This window comes from Falco punctatus (assembly GCF_963210335.1).
Source record: "Falco punctatus genome assembly, chromosome: 3".
Lineage (NCBI taxonomy): Eukaryota > Metazoa > Chordata > Aves > Falconiformes > Falconidae > Falco > Falco punctatus.
The window spans coordinates 98,911,171-98,933,560 of NC_137582.1; the positions used below are offsets into that span (position 1 = coordinate 98,911,171).

A 22,390-nucleotide genomic window follows, 5' to 3' on the forward strand; every position below is an offset into this window, starting at 1 on the left:
TTTTTTTTTTAACTACTGCCTGTCTTTTTTTGTAGATCTAATAATACAATGTCAACTGGAAGGGTACGAACGAAAAAAAAGGCATGTTCTTCAGACCACTCTCCAGACAACCTTCCTCTGAGGAGCTCTGGAAGACAGGTATTTATAATAATTTAAAAACACATGGGTTCGTACTCCGGTATTTTGTATTTTCTGTTGATGTTTATAAAGAAAGTAGGCTTCGTTGTGGATAAGTTAGAACCTGGAGCACTTATCCAGAGAGAGGAAGAATTAGTTAATTCTGTGAATAAGTAGGCAAAGTGTCTCGTCTGTGAACAATATTCAGAAAAGATAATTTCTCAGTATAACTTGTAAATACTTGATGTGTTAAAAATACTATCACAGATTTCTGTACAGCCAGACAAAGCTGTCTATCTATCCAGACGGAGGCTTAAAACACCACAATACACGGCACCTTTGAGGCCCAGAAGAGACATTTGGTGTACAGCTTTGTATCTGGAGTCTAAAAAAAGCCCCAAGGATACCCTAGTATTTTATGTGAGGTGCAGATAAGATTGCTGCTAATTAATATCAGTAAGTATGTGAAGAAGAGATTTTCTGAAGGAGAAATAGAATGAACGCATGAGGCTTGGCTCATTAGCATGTGATGGAGCTTAAAATGAAATTTAAACTGGAAGCTTTGCTTGTAATTTCTTCAGTAGCATCAGTTAGTCTAAGGCAAGACATTTTTAGCTTCAAATTATATTTCCAGCCTTACTGGTTTTGGTTTTTTTTTATTTTTTTTGTTTTGTTTTTGGTAGAAATACTGACCTAGTTTGACAGCTGTTTCATGCTGCAGCTATTTCACAATGGATACAAAAATTTTCATTAGCGCCCTTTTAACCCACAAGCTGCAAAACTGTCTGAATGCTATTTTGTAGAAGATGCATTTATGTAATACCCGATCAGATTTCAGCTATTCTTTATTAGGTGAAGAAGAAAGCGGCTGAAGCAGCAGATGATGATGATGAAGCGTCAGAGAAGAAATATAGAAAGTGTGAAAAAGCTGGATGCACTGCAACATGTCCCGTTTGCTTTGCCAGTGCAGCTGAAAGGTTTGATTCTTTCTGTTTGCATTTTCCATGGACTTCCCTAAACTTGCCGCTGAAGTTTAGGATCCTGGCTATATTTTGAAAAATCCCTTCATTTCTATGTGTAGAGGGAGAGTTGAAAGGTACTAATAGGAGTCTTACAATGCCAGGCAAGTGTCAAAAGTTATTCTTGTTGTGGATAACTTTCTACTGTGCAAGTTGCTAATTCGGATATAGAATATCTTTAGAATATGCTTATTTATGTTGTTCATGGTGTCTTCTGGAACATGCCTTGCTTCTGTGAAACTGAGAGCGTGTTAGTGTAATCTGAGGCAGCTAAACTTGCTTTCAAGATGGAAAATGAAACTGTCGTTTACTGCAGAAAGTCTTCATCACTCCTTCGCTGGAGTGCTTTGCAGTCCGCAGTGGGATTCTGACCTTGCAGTTTTAGGGTTTGAGAGACAGTCATTTGAACTCTTTGTTTTTTCATTGTTTGTGGCTTTCTGTGTGTTCACACGAGTCCTGTGTTCTGACCCTGGTGGTACTGAACGCGTGATTCTGGCAAGATGCATCTATAATAAGCAACACGTTAGACCTCATTATGCAGTAGGCAGGCTGTAATTATACAGCATTCCTCCCTGGGTAGTTGAGACAAATTTTCCTATTTTTATTTATTTTCCAGTGATACAAAATAATTCAATGCTTCATTTAGGTATCTGTGTAGATTTTTTTTCCGTGGCAGGGGGATATTTTCATAGGAAAGCCAAGTGTTTTGGCAGTTGCGTAAGTGACTTGTAGGAGAAATAAGCATCTGACAGATCAGCATTGGTGATACTACATAATTTAGTTAGGAAACAATAGATACTGCTTAGTCATCTTTTTAAGTTGTTATTTTAATGCTTTGATTTCCGCCCCTCCCCCCACCCCGTACATATTTTCAACATTATTTGAAATGAGATAATCTCATGGCTAGCTGTTTTGGTGAGTGGCTTAGGTCAAGGCTTTTTACCTCGTGCATTTACCTTGAATCATTTCAGTGAGTTTAATGAGAGTTTTCTAAGTGAAGAGCGGTTGTTTTGTCTGATGAATATTATCGTTGCTAATGGATATTTCTTTCTGAGAGTAATAAAGAATGAATGTCCAGAATGTGTAACTGCTTCCTCAGGGTTTTCTCTCATTGGGTTAAAATCGCAGCCAAGTCGGTCACGTGAAAAAATACGAGCAACATCTGTTTTGTGTTCAGATTTGCCTTTATAGTTTTGTCAGTTGTTCTGGGGATGGGATATTGTAACGATTTACGAATCAATTGATCACACATACAGGAAAAATCCTGATTTAAATGATCCCTCCCACTCTTGCACTAATATCAGAACAAAATGGAACAAAGTAAAGGAACTGTAAGTTCCTGTGGAGGGGGACATTGTCGTCTTATACATTAGCGAAACACTTAATGTGTTACAGCACGTATTGTAAAAGCAAATGTATTTCATGTTCAGGAAACGTCTGATTAAAGGGTTCTGAAGACAGGCTCCATTGACCATTGTTAGCGGGAGGTTGCTGGAAGCCAGAGCAACTATAAAACTGCGCATTGTGTACGTCGTGCCTCCTTTGCATCTGGTGTTGCTTAGTTGGGAAACTGGAAATGTTGGAGACAATTGAAATCTTATTGTTATTTGTATGACTGTAAGTGCCCTCTGCAAGTCAGCCTTCACGAATGTAACATAAAGCCCTGGCTTGTCCTGAGTATTTTTTTCACATTCTAGAATGTGCTACAGTCAGTAGAAAGATCTTTTTTTCTAAATGTTTTGTACAACTATTTCTATGTCTCCTGCATTACAGGTGTGCTAAAAATGGGTATACGTCTAGATGGTATCATCTTTCCTGTGGGGAACACTTCTGCAATGAATGTTTTGACCACTATTACCGAAGGTAGATTTGCCAATTAAAGTTGTGCCTTTTCAGTGCTTATTAAAATTTGACAGATGTTACAACTGTTGAAACGTCATGTACATAAACATAATACAGGACTTGTGCTCATTTTATTCAAAGCAAGGCTTAGACACTGACGCTAAAACTGCAGGTTTATGGACTAGTCATCAACTCAAACGTAGCAGTGTGGACAAAACTGGCTACTTCAGGCAGGCTGGTTTGGATGTATGGTTATCTGAAGCTTTTGTCTCAAAACAACAAAGACTTTTAAGGGATGAGAACAGTTTTAAGTAAATCTATTTTCCCTTATAAAGGACATTCACTTTACAGTGTGAATTCAGGAGACTTGCCGCTCCATAACATTAAATCAGTGAGCAGATTTAACTCTTGTGGTTCAGTGACTGTGAAGTGAAGACTCTGCTCGGGCTTACAGAGTGCTTTCAGCTCCAAGCTCCTTCCCACCTAGAGTGGGAGTTGAGTCCCAGTCTACTAAAGCTTTTGGGTGCTTATGTGCTCAGCAGTACCTGTGACTCAGGCCAGGCCTTGGATGCTGGAAGTGTGCTTATGATCGAGAGGACACAGTAGTCAGGATGCAATTTATTACTATCGTAAGAACCATGACTTTCTCCTTATTTTAACGGGAAAGGTAGGACTCTACAGCCTTATTTCTCTGTCCTTACATAAAATGTTTAATTTTAGAATAACTGCTGTTGCTCGAAATGAACTAGATATCCAATTTTTTGACTGCTTGCCATTTTATTTTCCTCTTCTTTCTTAGCCATAAGGATGGTTATGAGAAATACACTGCCTGGAAAAGGATTTGGACAAGTAATGGTAAAAGTGAGCCCAGTCCAAAAGCCTTCATGGCTGATCAACAGCTTCCTTACTGGGTAAGATGGAGGGTGATCTGTTTAATAGCATCCATTTCAGTGTGATGTTCTAGTGTGAGTTTCTGATATTGTATGTTCAAGCAGCAGGTCAGCTGAGGTTTTGAGGGGATTTTCTGGTATTAGAGTGCGTGGGAAAGCTCAAGATAATAATTCTGATCAGCCTTTCTGTTGTTGGAGACCTCCACACCCCACAAAGAACCACCTTCTGTTGTTTTTCAGTGAAGTAGCAGTTAAGATGTGTGACGTTCAAGAGTGTGCCAGCTATAGGAAAGTACGAGTGTGAAAGACTTCCAGAACAGATTTTGTATTTCCCTGCTAAAAAGAGCAGCAGCAGAGAGACTGGAGTGGAAGGAAGTTGGGTGGTGGTGTCTTTTTTTGTTGTTGCTGGGTTTTTGAAGTGGTGAACAATGTGTTTTTGCAGTAATGCTTACAAAACCCACTGAAGACCATAGTAACTGGGTGTTGAATTGATTTTGGAGTTAGGTTCTGCGGAGAAATTCAGTGTTACAGGAGATGGGCACAAGATTTCTGTGTACCAAATGTCTGTCTTATGACCTGAAAATTACGTGAGAACAAATTTAACAATTGCATTTGACAACTTTCTCACATCTCGCTGCTTTCTAATTGGTTAGTTATGCTTCATTAATCTTACCTGTCATCAGACAGCAACTAGTAAAAACATGTTTGTGTGTTGCCTTGTAGGTGCAGTGCACAAAGCCAGAGTGTGGTAAATGGCGTCAGCTGACAAAGGAAATCCAGCTGACACCACAAATAGCAAAAACTTACAGATGTGGTATGAAACTGAACAATTCTACCAAGGTAACACAGAAGAGTTTTGCTCATGTTGAAACTAACAAGTTGATATTTCTTGTTTGCAGATACTAATTTCTTGTTTGCTGCTTAATGTTTCTCATGTTTGAAATGGTTGTCCGATAGCCTGGAGAACTGTGTGGTGACAGGCCTACATGCTGTTTGGATTTTTTTTTCCCTAGCTGGAGATGTCAAAAAAGAAGTACCTGGAATGTTTTTTGTCTGCACAGTCAACTGTAAAATCCTTCATTCTGAAGCTACAGAAAGATTATCAGCATGTACAAGCCAAACATGCACCAGGAAGTTTATTTTGGTTTTGTTTGGCCATACTTTGTTATTGAGGAAAGAATCTGAAAAACTCAATGAGCTTTTATTAATTTCTAGCAAGTCTGTCATGAGGCTTTACATGAAAACTTTCAGCTTTAGCATGAAGAAAACTCTTGAAATTTGAAAGAGTCCTTAGAGTGCCATAGTATCTATACAGTTAAAAACATAACGTGAAAATACTGATCATGTGAAGATCAGAAGGGTCAGCATTTAATCTTGAAACTTTGTGATAAAGATACTCTTAAAATAAATGAGGAACTTTCTTCTATAGTCTAGACTGGAAGAGCTTCTCTGGCAAATGTGGGCTATTTGCAGAATTTTTCTATAAAATTCCTGTTTGTTTCTTTGAGCATTCCACTCCAGTTCATGTAATCAAATGTATATTTTACTGTCTGATCAGTAGAAACTAACTTAACAAGTGTGTTTTAACTATGCATTTCTCTACTATTTATTTTTATTAGCATTATCATCTTGGCTACGGAAGGCTAACACTAACGCATTTTTCGTTTGTTTTTTAAGCTTCGAGAACTATGCCATAGATAAGTCACTTTGTTTTATATTTAATTTTTGTTGTACAACTTACGAATAGCTCTGATACCGTTCACTTTTCTTTCAGACTGAGGGCTCAGACCAGTGTTCCATGCCTGAGGACTTGGTGAGTAGTGGCTGTTCCTCTTCCTTTGTCCTAGAACATGAAAGCAATCTTAAAGCACAGCGTATTTCTTTCCTTTTCTCGGGCCTTTGGCCAATTGTGGTGGTATTTTGCTCAGGAAACTGTCAGACACTATTTGCAACAGAGCCTAGGGCCTTCTACTTTTTCATCTTTCTCCTCTTTTTCTCTTACCATACCAACTAGCTTTCAGGTGGTTTGTGGTGTCTTTGAGTTGTGGCCTGTGATTCAAGGTTTACTCCTAATTCTCTCTTTTGATCAAGCAAAATAGCATTCAGTTGCCAGCTTTCAAATAAAATTCCCCATCCTAAAATTTCCCTATCTTTCAGGTAGTTTCTATCTTTAGTCAAGCTAGTCTCCTGTTTTTGAAGACTGCAAGAGAGCATCAAACCATGTTTTCTCTCTCCTCTCCCTTATAATACAAAACTAAACTCCATGTATGTTGGTGTTTTAATGGGCTTATGATCATGTAACGCTGCATTTCAGATTTGGTACGATCTGACGTTCAATGTTGACAAGTGTACCTGAGGTACCTCTATCCCAGGAAACGTGTTCAAGGCTACTGTTGACTTGTAGAAGCTTTGTGGTTTTGTTTTCTTAATGCATGTTTGATTTGTAAATGAAGGCTGAATTAGTGTTTTTTAGGGTTTTAGAGGGTCTTTGATGGAGACAGCAGAATCTAAACTAAATTCATCAGTCAGTTGTAGGCATTTCTAAGTTCAGATTTCTGGATGCATAAATGACCGTAAGTGTTTTATAAAGGGTCTGTTAAGGCATAGATGTGTTGTCATGGCATGTCTCATCTGTTTGCTTTCCACGTGCGTGTGGAGTTTGTGAAGTTTCAGCTCCATTTCTGAGGAAGAGGTTAATGCTACAGGTTTTCTGTGTCAGGCTGAGGAAGGGGAAAGAGGGAGAGAAAATGTCTTTATGACTGGCAATTCTGAGATTTGTACTTCTAGTGCTTTTTGGTCTCAGTTTTGGAGGGAGGGGGGGGAACTGGTTCATTTTCCATCGTTTTCAAAGTACTGACGTGTTCTCTTCTCCCCTCTTTCCTTCACTTCTCCGCTTGGCCAGAGAGTGGCTGAAGTTTCAGACCATTGGTGGTACTCCATGCTCATACTCCCTCCTTTGCTGAAAGACAGTGTGGCAGCTCCCTTTCTAGCTGCATATTATCCAGACTGCGTGGGCATGAGTCCATCCTGTACCAGCACTAATCGGTTACCTGGTGAATCCAGCCTTGTGAAGTTAGAGCACTTAAAGAGCGTGCCTAATTTGACTGGTAAGGGCCATCTGCAGGGCTCTGTTGCTTAAATAGGTGTGATAAATTTTGCCTTATAACTGAGTTTATAAGGCACATAAATGCTCCTGATTCAGAAATACTGGTTCTGTTCTCAGCACTAATACACACTCTCTGTGTGACTGCTTCTGTACTTCTTTGATGCAATTTACTCGTTTGTAAGGTAAAGGTAATACATTTTGTATGGCACTTCTTTAGGGAGTAAGCACAGACTGCGTAGGCTTTTTGTTTACCACCTGCCATTTGTTTCTAGAAATGGGAAATGGACATGTGGGTACTTAAAGATTGTTTGCGTTAAGGAAATGAAGATTTAGCAAAACAAAACATGATTCTGCTAGTTTTGATTTTGTGGATCTTTGGGGCTTTGGAGAGAAGGATTTAATTTCTTAAGGCACTGAGATTCTTTCTAGGTTAATTTTTTTGCTAAGGACAGCTCTGACACTGACAGCCTGGGAGTGCGGATCTGCAGCGTAGGTCAGGTACGGAGAAAGGTAATTCAGGATTCCCACACTCATCTCCAAGAGTGCTTTGAGGCAAGGTCAGCTTCTGCGTTGTCTTAGCAGGCTTTGCTCTCCTTAGGTGCTGAAAATAAATCTGTTCATCTATCTGCTTAACAAACAGAAAACTTATTACACAGAGCTACCAATACTGCGTGTGGAAGATGACTGCTTCTGGTTGCTACCCACTCTGGGCAGTATTGGGATTTGAAGATGAAAGGGGTTCAGAGTCCTGCATAAGCCTGTGCAGTGATGCTACATCTTAGACTTGGGTTTAGATCCTGTTCCTTGTTGGACTCGTCATGGCATCTGAGGGCACACACAGTTTGTCTGACAAAACTTAAGCTCTCATAGGTGCAAGACATACCCATCAGGTAGCAGGACAATTAATATTCCACAGCCTAGAGGATAGGAGAGGGGAGAGCAATAGAAATGAAATCGTTCTGAAGGTGGCTAGAGGCTGGAAGGCTTTGTTACTTGTTTATCTGTGTGAGGTCAATGGATCGTCTTAAGAGGGAGAAGGATGTAATGAAGGTAACGATGGAGTATGACTAGTTCTTGGTGTGTCTTTGTTCAGTTGCAGGTATGAACAAGTATTTCCAGCCTTTTTACCAGCCCAATGAATGTGGGAAAGCACTTTGTGTGAGGCCAGATGTCATGGAACTGGATGAGCTCTATGAGTTCCCAGAATATTCACGAGACCCTACCATGTACTTGGCTTTGAGAAACCTGATTTTGGCTCTGTGGTACACAAACTGCAAGGTAAGAGTTGCTAATAGTTAATTTGTTTGTTTATAAATAATAGCTACTTTTTGGGGATGTGGACTCTCTTCTTATGGATTGGACTCTCTTCTTAGATGACAACTTATGCACCAGAAAAACTACTGCCGTCTTTTTGAAAATCCATTCTAAGATTGGCTGGTTTTTTGGTTTTGTTTGTTTGGTTTTTTTTTTTTAGTTCTTTTTACAGTAAAAGACAAAAGTTTTAGAAGTATTAAAACTCTACTGAGTCTGCCCAACTATTAACTTTTAAAGGGGTGCTTGAACATTTTCTAAATACTGCTTGTGAGTATTTGATGGGGGTTTTTGGTGTTTTTTTCCATATGACTTGTACAGGGAAGAGATTGTCTTTTTACTTACGCTAGCTATGACACTGCCTTCAATGGAATTGCTGGAATTTCATGTACTGAAGCTGTCAGATACTGTTGTGTGTATTTATGTGAAGGTTTCAGATATTAATCTGGTTTTTTAGTTGGAATGCCAGTTTGGAATGGGTTTTACTTGAATGTCATTGTGAGCATTGCCATCAGGTAGATTCATTTTGCAGACGGGGATGCTTTTCAATACCATTTTTGCACTAATGCAGCACACCATGGAGTTTGCAAGAGTATCTTGTAGACTCATGTGCTAATCAATTGCATGGATAATATTCCATGTTAATCTAGCTTAATAAATTGTTACCTTACTGTAAAGCTGGCTAGCAAGAAAATTCCACAAAACTTGCTTTTAAAATGCTCTCAGAAGCCTGATTTGTGATTGATTTCTACAGCCTGGTTTGCAGTTTAAGTACGATGTAAACACGTGGAAAATTGAGTATTAGAAAATAAACTTTCTGTCCTTTGTTTCTGCTTTGCAGGAGGCTCTTACCCCTCAGAAATGTATCCATCACATCATTGTTCGGGGGCTTGTGCGTATTCGCTGTGTTCAGGAAATGGAGAGGATACTTCATTTTATGACAAGGAAAGGGCTAATTAATACAGGGATTTTATCAGTCAGTCCTGACCAGTATCTTCTTCCTAAAGAATACCACAATGTAAGTTGCTGTAATAATCTCTACATTATTAGTTCTATAAAACTACATGGCACGTGTCATAGCTTTTTTTTTTGAATGGCAGGTAAAATTACATCTAAAAGCAAATACATTGCGTGTTTTTCACATGGTTCTCATCTGCCTTCAATGGTTGTGGAAACTACAGACATGGGATTCTTGCCAGCAAGGTTTTTGTTCCCACTAAAATCTGTGGAACTCAGTCCTATGGATTTCTGCTTCCTATGAGCTTTCCAGATGGATGGGAACTGTGTGAAAAATATACAGCAGACTTAGGTTCTTCTCATGGCTTAACTGTGTAATACATAGTTATATACAACCGCTTGCATAGGCGAGGAAACTATTCCGTATTGGTTTGCAAGATCTATGATTGAAGGGTACGCACTTCACTTGTGACTAGCAATTTGCTTGACAGCACACAAACTTATCAAAATAATGTATTCTGTAATGGAGTATCTCCTAGAAATTGCAACTTGATTGATGTTTGGAAACTATATATTTTAAATTTATAAAATATTTTTTACTGGTCAACCCAATCTGTGATTGAAATCATTACGAGGTAAGTGTGTTTCTTGGCTGATAACTTCAGTTAGATTTTGTTACTTATAAGTTCAGCTGTTTCTGTTAAAAGAAATTGAGACATCTGCTTTTAAAGTCCTTAAAAATTGTAACTATTTCCAAAGCTACAATTGAGCTTTTCTCCCTATTAAGTGCACTATCATCTTTAAAAGTTACCACTGATTACTTTAGAGGACAAGAGAGCCTAGACTTCTGAAACCTACAGGTATTTTTAACTTTACCAAGAAGAAAAATAACTGTGTGATGATAAGTTCTGTTTTAGTTCTTACTATTTGTTTAAATCTTTTATTACTTTTTAGAAATCTGTCATTATTGTTGGGGCTGGTGCAGCAGGATTAGCAGCAGCCCGACAACTGCACAATTTTGGAATTAAGGTGAGAAACTTTAGAGTACATTACTGAAAATCAGACTTCCTCTGCTTTGAAAGTGTTCTTCATCAAAATGAAAAAAATTACATTCTTGTTACAAACACTTATATACAGGGCATCCTAACTGATTTGTAAAATCTGGGGGTTTATTGAGTAAATCTGCTGTTTGAAAACAGCATTTATTTGTATCTATAATTCAACAAAGCATGCAGTGAATATTTTTACATAAACTTAGGTTGGGAAGATAGGGGAGACATAGATATTCACATCCAAATAATGGGACTGTAGATGATGATGATGGCTGTTTAAATGAGGTGAAGTGTTCTTTTATTTGTGCACTTCACTGTACTTAGCTGTTGCTTATTAAAAACAAGCAAATCGCATTTCCCTTTTCGCTGATATTTATCATAGACAGTGTGATCTCACAAGATTTACATGTTGACATGATTTTACACATCAGAATACTCTTATGAAAATCTATTGGACTCCTAACATGTGAGGCGTTTGCAGGGCTGATGCTTAAGGAACTGAATGAGCATCTGACTTTCTGGATTTATGTGTTCACATATGTCTGTATTTTTATGAATCCCTGAATCCTGTAGGGCTGTTATCTTGTTCCTTTATGGCTAAACAGCAAATTGCAGTGCAGCCTTTCTGTACATCAGGTCCTGTGGAAAGCTATCCTGCAGTAAAATACACAAATATCAACTGGCAGGACCTTTTTTAATATATAAAGTATGACATATGTATTTTTATATATACACACTGTTGCTTTCTACTGTGCTGGAGAGATGAGTTTCTCTAAAAAGACTAAAAATAAAAAGATAATACAAGTAAGGGTAAACATTTAGTCAGACATCCATCTAGTCTGGTGTCCTGTGTCTATCTGTGACAAGTAGTGGGTGCTGAAGGAGGTACAAGTGCATGGTGGAAATATGTGAGAATGGGGTTTTCTTGGAATACCCCAGGAATAAATTTCTCCAAAAGGTGTATGGACTTCCTCAGATGGACACTGCGTATAGATCACTGTGTTTAATAGCCTGTAGCATGCCTTAAACTCCAGTTTGGAGATTTCCTGAATAGGTCTTAAGCTTTTTAAAAAAGACAACAAAAATAAGGTGGTTTCTTAAAGTAACAGTTATTTATATGAGTATATCCCAAAAGGTAACCTTTTGATAACAATTTAAATGCATAAATGAACTATATCCACAAATGAAAATAGTGTGTTAAGATTGTTAGCGTTGCTGGATTGCTTGGCATTTTTTGTGTGTTTTGTTTTCTCCTTTGCTCTGGAGTTCAACAGATAATGTTTAATATAACCAAATCTTACAATTTACTGAGCTGCATTGTGTCATAGGTTATTGTCTTAGAAGCTAAAGACAGAATTGGTGGCCGAGTGTGGGATGACAAGACGTTCAAAGGAGTCACTGTTGGAAGAGGTGCACAAATCGTCAACGGATGTGTCAACAACCCAGTGGCACTAATGTGTGAGCAAGTGGGTTCCCTGCAGCGGTCACGCATTATCACTAGTGAAAAACTGTCGTTAAAGCCAGGCTTGGGTGGCTGGGTGAGGGTGGGACTCCTTTGTCATGACATGATTAAAACCACTGCTCTGTGTTGTGAGTGAGCTCTGTGTTGCTGTTCTATCTTTGGTAGCAGCTGGGGACAGAGAAGGGCTGTAGAGTGGTTTTGGGCACATTATGTAAAGATTAAACAAGGCAGCTCCAGCTGCAGAACCAGAAGAAACCGCTTTTTTCCCCCTTTTCTGGAGATAGTCATGTAAAAGGACGCCAGCAGACTTCCTTAGAGCTGAGAAAAGCTGTACAGTGGGAGGCTATTGCTGTGTTGTTGTAAGAAACATTTCTGTGACAGACTTGCCTTTGCTCAGCCTCTGTATTTCTAGTTCAGTTCTGCACAGGTTAAGATGCGTAAGTCTAACAGCTACTGATGCAAACACGCTGCAGTTTGATTATGTATTTAATTTGTTGATTTGCTTTTGGGTTTTTGTGGGCAGGAAGCTCAATATCTCCAAGTGGAACTCGAGTATGGATTTTGTTCAGAGAGGCACATAAATCCAGCCCATGCTGCTTTAACTCTAGTGCTCTGTAGTGTCATGAGGAAATGTTTTTGTAATCACGTTTTAGTTACGAGATGAGGAGAAATGACTTCTGAATACACCTTGGGTGCCCATCCCTTTGTGGTCTTTTCATGTCATTTCTCAAAGTACAGCTGTATCTTGAGATGAGACCTGCAGGGGTGACCAACAGCCTAGGGAGATGTGAGATGTGAGGAAACACTGGAGCACACCCTCGGGAACAAGTCCATAGGAAGAAGTTAGAAATATTTGTCCTATTTTCTCTAGACTGACTCTGTAAAACATACTTTTCCGATTTAGCTCTGTTGTGTGTTCGATGCAAGCTGGACAAACAGAGCAAGGCACTAGGTTTAATTCCAAATAATTTCTTTCTTGGCTTGTTTGTTAATAAAATTGGTGGTAACTGGCAAGCAACATCCTGTCAATTCCTGAACACAGGGAACTGTTTGGGCATCAGGCACTAGAAAGTTGTAGAAAAGAATTTATTTTAATGGCGATTTAGAGAAGAGGGTGAGGTAGAAATGAAGATGACTGGTTCATCATGTTTGGTTTCCAGACCCAACATCTCTGTACTAGCTCCTGGCCTGATAGGAAAGTTGGAGATAAGGTTTCTGGGAATCCCCAATAAAGAAAAGGATGGAAGAGTGGGGAAAAACAATTTGTGGACCATTAACGGATAGAAGGACTGTTGGTATTCCAGTTTTAGGAGAACGAGAGTTTGAGTTAATCTGACTAATTATTTGAAGTCATGGATGTTTCCTAAGTGGCATCACTTACCTTTGAGGGATTCACCTTACTTGAAATAACTTTGAGCAGGCTAGGCACTGTAGTTTTTCCATACTTAAAAAGCAATAAAATGTCTTTTTCTTAAGCTTGGCATTAAAATGCACAAACTAGGGGAGAAATGTGACTTGATCCAGGAAGGTGGAAGGATAACAGATCCCACTATTGATAAACGTATGGACTTTCATTTCAATGCCATCCTAGATGTCGTCTCTGAGTGGAGAAAAGATAAAACCCAACATCAAGATGTTCCTCTTGGTGGTAAGTGGGAGATGTATTGCAAAGGGAAATCGCTGGCTGCATTCATAGAGTTTTATATTAAATTGGCTTTATGTTGGGCATTTTTAGAAGCGTGTGGCTGTCCATCTGACCTGAAATCCAACAGTGATAACCTGGCTCTGTGGATGACAAAGAGAGATTAACTATCGTGTACACACAGACCAAAATAGCACTTTTAAGGAAGCCTAATTTGATGGCTTTTACAATACTGTACAACTTCTGATGTGATGTCTTGTTTTCACGAGGTAGCGTTTTTGGTATACCTAGTGCTGTTACCAGTTCAGAAGCCTTGCCTCTTGCCGAAGCAGACCATAGCTAGCTGTAACTCTTACACTTTTTGATTAAACTGTCTCAGAAAGAGCCTGATCAAAGCCTTCTGCTGGCAACTATAGTCCCATCTCCACTGGTAACACTTCCCACCACACTGACAGCATGCAGGCACATTCAGTAACAAAAAATAAACTTGCTCAGAAACATCTGCCTCCTTTATCTTTCTAGCGCAGATTCTCTGTAAGACAGAATTAGCAATTCTTATGTTCTTCAGTGAGCTCTGGATCAAATTTGTTAGCTCTTTGGCTTTTGTAAAAATTAAGCAGGATTAATTGGCAAAGATTCTCCATTATCTTGAAGTGCATTTTCCTTGAAATAACTTTGACTGTATATTGATGACAGCTGTCCAGCTGTGCTGTTGTGCAGTGTGTTTTGGTTTTTTCTTTTTTCTTTGAAATCATTTTAACCCCTTTTTTCCTGAAGCTATGTATGTTTCCTTTTTGAAGGAAATCAAAAGGATAATCTCTGATTAAACAACAAAGTTGGATTTTATCACTGGAAAGATCTTACTGGGTTTTTTTCTACAAGAAGAAAAACATCTTGGTGCAAATTAACAATAAGATTGAAAAACTTCATGATCCAGAGAATAGCAGAGTGAAATGCAGTAGGACTTCTGGCAGATTGTGATCTATTCTTACTTTATACATGTTCTTTCACAGAAAAAATACAAGAGATCTATAAAGCGTTTATTCAGGAGTCTGGTATCCAGTTCAGTGAGCTGGAAGAAAAAGTACTACAGTTCCATCTCAGTAATCTGGAGTATGCCTGTGGCAGCAATCTCTCTCAGGTGAGTTTTGACAGCCATGTTCTGAAGTGGCTGAGCTTCATAGAAAATAGGGTTGGAAGTAACACTGAGAAGTCATCTGATCCATCCCGCAGCCCCAGAGGGACAATCAGCTATCCCTAAACTGTTCCTACGTCCCTAACCTGTTCTTTAAAAGCACCGAGACCCAGATGCCAGCACTGCCTTAGATAATCTGACAGTTCATGACGTGCTTCCAGTGAGATCCTCCTGAACGGAGAAGTTGAGAGTAGGTGGTGCAGTGGAGCAGGGCATTTCATGGAGATGCTGGGTGGTAGGATTTACAGTAGAGTTACTCTTCCTCAGATGTTGCATGTGATTTCTGCTTCTCAGGCCTGTGTTTAAAAACTGAGGTATTTCTCTACTTGCTAGGTATCTTGAGAATAAATGCATTTAACTTCTGAAGTGTTCCAACACCCTGATGGTGGGCCCCAGTTCACCACTCCTAGGTATTCCATTGACTATGTGATACTCTGCTTTCCTCGTGACTTGGTTTTAACCAAGCAGGTTCAGGAAATACCGAAGTACGACGTTGTTTGCAGTGTGTTATTTACTCAGACCTGTTGCTTGGGTTAAAGAAGTTTACGGTCAACCATACTGTGGTAGCGGGACAGCTGATGGATACGTGCAGATGCACAAATCTGATCTGAACTGAGAAGCACGTAAGAACAAGACAGTGCTACACCAGGGCAGCCAAGGGAAAATCTTTTGCTATGTCAAGCTTTCACACTTCACGAGCACCCAGGGGAAGTGAGAAAGATGTTAAAATCTATCTTACCTTCAATTTTTAAATGAAAATATGAAGTCAGTGCAACTGCAGTGATAGGAATTGGCATTTGAATAGCAGTTTGAGAATTGCTTCAGATTTTTCACTGCTCAGTGGTGTTTGCTTAGTGCAAGTATCACTGTTGTACTAACTATGAGCTTGCAGGGGTGAGGGGAGAAGGTCAATGAATGATACCATGGAAGAACCTCCAAGGTCTCAGAAAAATTCCATTGAGTTTTTGTCTATCTTATTTTCCCCTTCATGTTGGGAAATAAAATATTTCCTATTTATTTGAAATCGTAAGACTGTAAAACAGGTTTTCTTTGCTAGAGACTGAAAACTGAAATAAAATACACTGCAATCCACCTGTATTTTTGTACTACCTGCCTTGTTCCCTCTACCAAGCAGAACCTGCTAATGACCAGCCCATGTTAGGATGTTTCTTAATCCAGTATTTCATGTGTTGCATAGTGGCTGTTGGCCTTTGCCAGCATTGCCATACATTCTGGTGATACACCTTTTTTTCCCAGTTGTGAAGGGAATTGGGTGGCTTCCTCTAAACTGTGGGACATTTGCTAGTATCCATGTCACCTCCCCAGTAGAGACAGCTAGTTGTGTTCTGTCCACAGGTATCTGCACGCTCATGGGACCACAATGAATTTTTTGCCCAGTTTGCTGGAGATCACACTCTTCTAACTGTGGGATATTCTACTGTGATTGATAAATTGGCAGAAGGGCTGGACATCCGGCTGAATTTCCCAGTGAGTCTGGAAAATGCTGATGCAGTGCCTGTCTTGGATGCACCCAATGCTTTGAAGCACCCAGTCATATCTTTGTGTTCTTTTGGACCAGGCAAATCTGTGCTTGTGAATATTTTGATTTGTCTAAAAGAAAAAGAGGAAAATTCCAACATTTCTGAAATCCTCTTTGAGGACTATCAGTATTTAAGTATTACGATATGATGAGCTTATATGTTAGAATCATGATGATTTTTCTTTTTCAGCTTCCATGGAGGCAATTTTTTTTTCTTTCAGCATTTCTCTGAAAATTTGTGTTTCTCAGTTTTTGGTTTGCAGACTAGTGCTGTATTAGCTATTTTTATCAGAATTCACATTGCATGTGTAGACTTTGTAGCATAATCTTCAATTTGTCTTCAATAGGTACAGAGTATTGACTATTCTGGTGAAGAAGTACAGGTCACTACTGCAGATGGAACAGTGTGGACAACACAAAAGGTACCCAATACATGTTGAGATTAAGAATTTTAGGGAACACAAGAACAATATTGACAACAGTACATGTCCCTTTCGTTGTTCTCCCCCCGCCCCTGAAGACTATTTAGTCCAATTTCTCCCCATTCGAAGATGAAAACTCATACGTATTTAGATGTCTTGGAGCCTATTTTTCATTGAGCATGCTAGAGTTTTGGGTACTAGCTGATCTGAAGAACTAAGACCTATAAAGGTTACTTCACTAAAAATGTGAAGCAAACAGATTTTTGTGGGTCTTTGAAGTAAGTTATGTTTTCTGGTTCCATTCTCTGCTCAGCTTTACTCCATTTAGCATGTGAATCTGCCCTATAAAAATGTTTCCCTTTGGTATGAAGTACTCGACAACCTGTACTTCTCAGTCTTCCTTATTCCCTGTATCCCCACCTGCTTCATGCTGTATAATTTAGGTTTTAGTAATTTTTAAAACGGTATCAATCCAATCTCAATCAAGTTTATGCATCAACGGTGTTACTGAGCATATTTTAAAGGGAAGGGATCTGTGAAGGAAGAAGAAACAAGCCAAAACAATGACCATCTTTTTTCCTTTCAAAAAGACAGTTTTGTTAATCTGAGAGCCATCGACTCTAATTTACAGGAGGTATTAAAATTAGCGTCATGGTTAGCTACTCTGATACAGGCAATTCAACAGACTGTAACTTAAACCCAGTGAACTGCAGGGTCTGTCTTCACCTGAATGTAAGGCACGTGGTTCCCCTTAATGGGGAGTAAAACCAGACGCTAATCTAGAGATGTGACTATTACACTGCATCCTACAAGAATAATCCAAGATTGTTAAGAGGATGCTGTGAGGCTTAAGTGCAGTGTTCAGCTTTTGCTACTGTTGTAATTATTTCTTTCAGGTATTAGTGACTGTACCACTGGCCCTTCTTCAGAAAAATGCCATTCAGTTTAATCCTCCACTGTCAGAAAAGAAAATTAAAGCCATTAATAGTTTGGGAGCAGGAGTCATTGAGAAGGTAAGTAATTTCAGATAATATTTCTATTTCTTTTCATAGAAACGTTTGCTGCTTTGTCCCCACTGCTTTTGCTGTGTATTTCTGAGGATTTATTATGCATTTGGTTTTATTGCCCAGAAGAGGAAAATGCTATTGGGAATAACATGTATTTCTGTTTCTTTGATTTCCCAGTTTAATGGTTTTTTAAAAGAAATTGTTTGCAGAATTGCTTCACAGCTTAAATGCTTCGCACATAATTTTGAGCAAGCCTTCATGATGGTCTTAGAGCTTCCAAATTTCTAACAATATGCTTATTCCAGGTCCTTTCAACCTAATAAATACAAAAACTGTTTCAGAAGAATACTGGAAGTTGTGTATTTGTCCAGTGTAAAATCTCCTACCCTTTCCCAGTGCAAAAAGACAGCCTCTCCTGCAGAGATCCCTAGTAAGACGTGTGCTTAGAACAAAACAGTAACAGCAGTAATGCCACGAACAGGAATATAACAATGCTGAAACTTAAAAGCAAGATCCAGAAACCCCACACACAGGATGGGGATCGCTAAGTTCTATGTCAGGCTTGTAAAAATTATGTCTTGAGCATTTTCCATAGTGAATTCCATAGTGAATCTGACAGTCTGTGCATTTGCAATTTGTGAGACCAGCTTTTTTCTTTTTCCTTCCCTGTCCCCCTTGGAGAACAGGCCCATACATTCTCTGTTGAAACCCTCTCATAGAACTGGGCGTCTCTTGAGTGGAAAAGAACAAAACCATATACCATGCCTAGTTCTGAGTTTTCTGATGTGAAATGCTTTAATTCAATCTCTCTCTCTCTCTAGATTGCCTTGCAGTTTCCTTATAGATTTTGGGACAGTAAAATTCAAGGAGCTGATTTTTTTGGTCATGTTCCACCCAATTCCAGCCAACGTGGGCTCTTCAGTGTTTTCTATGACATGGATCCAGAGGTACCATATTCCAGCTGTGTTTTCTGTTGGCCCTTTGGAAATTCAGTTTGGAAACTAGGTGCAATAATTACTGAACAATGAAAGTTTATTTCTTCCCCCCCACCCCTGCACCTGTTAAAAGAAGTGGAAGCAGGGTTATTTATCCAGAAAAAGCTGATTGATACTTCACTGTAGTAAATGGGAATGTTTTCCTGTGTTCAGATACAAAATATTATACAAGCAAGTTAATGTTTTTATTCTCAAACTATCCTGAAAACAAGTCTGTAATACCTGACTGTAGATGTACTAATATGGGAAAAAGTCTACTGGTCACTTACAGTTTTGGGCTTTTGTCCCTTATTTAAATCAGCTAAAAATCCTGTTAAGAAGACCATGCTGGTCTGTTAATACTTGCTGGCTTGCACTAGCCTGAGTAATTATGTGGAATGGCAGAAGAAAAGACCCACACTATGTTTTGTATGAGACTGAGGTCTGTAGGGTCAGTCCCGAACTCATGAATTTCAAACCAAGTTCAGACCAGTGCACTGACATAACGTTTCTCTTCCTCACCCGTTTCAAGCAGACACATTAGATGTTTATATCTTACTTTTTCGTGCTCTTACAACAACTGCTGCTTCCTACTTGGCCACAATGAAAAGGCCATTCTGTAGCCTTATGGCTTACTCCATAAGAAAACCATCCTGTGAAGACTGTGCTCTGTTGCTACACGATGCATATCTGTACCTGTCCGTGACTTTCCTTAAACAAGGAATCTTCAATACTTCTAAGCTCCATGCTCCATGAGGTTCAGTGCTCTGGTGCTGCCAGGGACACTCAATACAGTTCTTAATTTGCTTGATAGCTATTCTCTGCTAGCGATCAAGTTTGGTAACAACAGAATTGCCTTATATAAACGAGAGAGGGACAGTTCTTTAAGGGAGTTGAGAACCTGTACGCTATTTTATAGTCACCACTTCATCTTCGAAACTTCTGCATGGTAGTAGAGATTTCTTGAAGCAGAAGGAAACATCAGTAGAAATGAGCTTTCATTTCTTGGGCCAAAATTTGCTGGTTAGAACTTAGTACTGGCCTAATCCAAAACATATCTAACTAGTATTTAAGTACTTTGTTACCACCTTTTGACACTTCAGTACAGTTGAGGTGGAATTTTGGCACGGAACTGGAGCTTAAGAGGTCTGTCACAAAGAGTAACACCATAAATGTCAAATCTTTCAGTGTTGCCTTTAAGTAGGTAGAGATAGGAATTTTTCCGTTGATTTAGCAAGTGGTAAAAGGGGCTGACCGTAACACAGATCTTGAACAAGTTCTCAGAGGATGTTGATGATTTGAGCATAAATACTGTGAAATAGGAATCAAACCTACTTTAGAACAAAAGTCGCTCTGCAACTGAAAATCTCTTTGTCAATACCAATTAAAAGGGACTCTTTGAGAAATACTTCAAAACCTAATCATTTAAAAATGGTCTCACATTAATGTCTTGTTTTTAGAGCAAACAAAGCATTTTAATGTCAGTGGTCACTGGAGATGCTGTGACGACCATTAAGAATTTAGATGATAAACAAATACTGCAACAGTGTATGACTGTACTTCGAGAGCTCTTTAAGGAGCAGGTAAGAGAAGCCTCTTTTATTAAGAGATGAATTAACTTGCTGACAGACAGACCTTTTGATTGTATTACTTCATGATGTATAGCAAAACCTTTGACACTTTAAACTATTTTTCTTTTCTTGTCAATCTGAGGGAATATGCTTCCTTCGAGACACTCTGGAAACACAATGTTTAGTCTCGTGTGAAAAATGTGAATTGAGATATCTTAGATCTGTCTGAAGGAAAACAGTAATGAATGGAAAACCAGAAATGAACTATCATCCTTTAAAGTGCTTTTAGAAAGGAAAAATAATTAAAATCAGTGCTTTAGGCAGGTAACGCAAATACACTTCCTTCTTAAATGTCACTTTTTCCAAATGTTGTTTTCTTGGGGGGATGTTTGTGTGCATGTTCGGTCATCACCACTTAAAAAGCACGATAAGAGCTTTAAGCAAGGTGAATTTGACTATGATTTACTCACACCATGTAAAAAGTAGCTGAAATTACAACACCCCCAAACCAAGTGAAACAAACCCTGTACTCTTCTAGTAAGAACCAGCCCTTCCAGAGCTGTCTTGGGATAGAGGTACAGGCACAATCATCAATCACGGGCCTTACATCCTGACCGTAAAAAGAAATTAAGATAAAAATTTCTACCTTTCCTTCCCCCAGCTCATCATTAGGATAAAAACAAATAGGAAAATCAGAGAAGCCTGAGGCAAGCCAAAACCATTGCTTAGCAATGTTATGTGCATCCCACTCTATAGACAGCAGAGCCTTCGATCAATTCCTTAGAGCAGTTGGATCCCAAGGAATGCTCGCGTTAATGTTCACGGGTGACCTCTCAAGCCTTACGGATGGTGCAGATGCTAGGCATCTGAAAGCTCCGGTTTTCCTAGAAAACATACTTTTGGTAATGCTTTAGAATTAACCACATCATGTGCAGTGTAAGTCCACATACCTGCTCTTTTGATTTCACGAGAATGTAGAGGTAGCGAACAGGTCTGTGGTTTTGGTGCCACTCGAGTCTAGAAGAGACATTTTCCTGTCTGTCTCCCTGGTTTGTCGCAGCTGTGAATTTCAGGCATCTGTCCCCAGCGCAGCGGGATTTTCAAAGACAAGATAGCTTCCGCGGCTGCACCAGAACCTGGGGTGCCTGCGCACCTCGCCACACGTGGTTGGCCCCCGACTGCTTGAGCTTCAGCCCTTCACGTGCCACCTGAGCAGAGCAGCCTGTTGTTGGTACCACACGCTGTGTAAGAGGAGCCAGGGGTGCTTCTGTTTACGTGTCATGAGTTCCTCAAGAGTAAGATGCATTTGTAGTTGACTAAGCTGTCATACAACTGTCAGCCAGGCCCTTTTTGGTAGAATTGTGTGGAAATGTGGCTGCCAGGTGACAGAGTACGCAGGATTACTGTTGTGGCTTAGCTACAAACACTCTGGCCTTCTGTTCTCTCCCTGACCCTCGCTTTCAAGCCAGCTCCTTTGCCTATCTATGATCAGAAACGTTATTTCTCCATCGGAATAAAATGATGAAGATTACATTTTGAGATTTAACCAGCTAGAAGTAGGAAAGCAGCATGCCTTATGAAGATAAGAAGTGCTTACATTACACATACAAACATATTGAATGATGTTAATATCGGTATTTTATCTGTTTGCAAGAGTATCTGTATTTTGAAGAGAACTCTTTAACCTTTGTGGTTAGTACTATAATAAATAAAATAGGAACTTAATTCTGGAAGGTGATTTAATCTGTATCATCCTGCTACTACATACTCTAAAAGATTACATGAGACTGTTTATGACAACAAGCTATGCAATTATGAGCTTTTCTTTGCAGTGCATAACTTTTCTTTTGATTATGCAGGAGGTTCCTGACCCAGTGAAGTTTTTTGTTACTCAGTGGAGCAAAGACCCTTGGCTCCAGATGGCATATAGTTTTGTGAAAACAGGGGGCAGTGGTGAAGCTTATGACATTATAGCTGAAGACATACAAGGGAAAATTTTTTTTGCTGGTGAGGTAAGTATCTTTGTTACTGTTGATTAAGGTTTTTGGAGAACTATTTCTTATGAAAGAACTTTTGCTAACACCGCTAACCTAAAGCTAGCATAAACTCTGTTACACAAACATGCTAATGTTTCTGGGTTTATTGATACAGAACCCTCTTTATTTGTATTATTACTGGGCATGGATAGTCTACTAAATATTTCAGGTCAGCAGTGAACTGCATAACCAGTAAGTGCAGAACACGGCGAGACTGATAGTATAGGTACATCCTATACTGAAACAG

At 39.2% G+C, this 22,390-nt stretch overlaps 1 protein-coding gene across 2 annotated transcripts in view; it reads left to right on the plus strand.

Annotated features, from left to right (window-relative positions):
- KDM1B (lysine demethylase 1B) overlaps positions 1-22,390 on the plus strand; it is a 28,208-nt gene that overhangs the window by 2,767 nt on the left and 3,051 nt on the right. The window contains exons 3-21 of one of the 2 annotated variants that reach the window (XM_080379760.1): positions 36-138; positions 970-1,094; positions 2,910-2,999; positions 3,778-3,889; positions 4,592-4,708; positions 5,643-5,681; positions 6,771-6,975; positions 8,068-8,252; positions 9,127-9,303; positions 10,197-10,271; positions 11,623-11,760; positions 13,233-13,404; positions 14,412-14,539; positions 15,950-16,081; positions 16,481-16,555; positions 17,452-17,568; positions 18,384-18,509; positions 19,997-20,119; positions 21,967-22,119. In XM_080379760.1, coding sequence (XP_080235886.1) covers positions 49-138; positions 970-1,094; positions 2,910-2,999; positions 3,778-3,889; positions 4,592-4,708; positions 5,643-5,681; positions 6,771-6,975; positions 8,068-8,252; positions 9,127-9,303; positions 10,197-10,271; positions 11,623-11,760; positions 13,233-13,404; positions 14,412-14,539; positions 15,950-16,081; positions 16,481-16,555; positions 17,452-17,568; positions 18,384-18,509; positions 19,997-20,119; positions 21,967-22,119 — 2,379 coding nt within the window. In that variant the 5' untranslated portion in view covers positions 36-48. The remainder of the gene's footprint in view (positions 1-35; positions 139-969; positions 1,095-2,909; positions 3,000-3,777; positions 3,890-4,591; positions 4,709-5,642; positions 5,682-6,770; positions 6,976-8,067; positions 8,253-9,126; positions 9,304-10,196; positions 10,272-11,622; positions 11,761-13,232; positions 13,405-14,411; positions 14,540-15,949; positions 16,082-16,480; positions 16,556-17,451; positions 17,569-18,383; positions 18,510-19,996; positions 20,120-21,966; positions 22,120-22,390) is intronic. The other variant, XM_080379759.1, reaches the window with a different exon arrangement.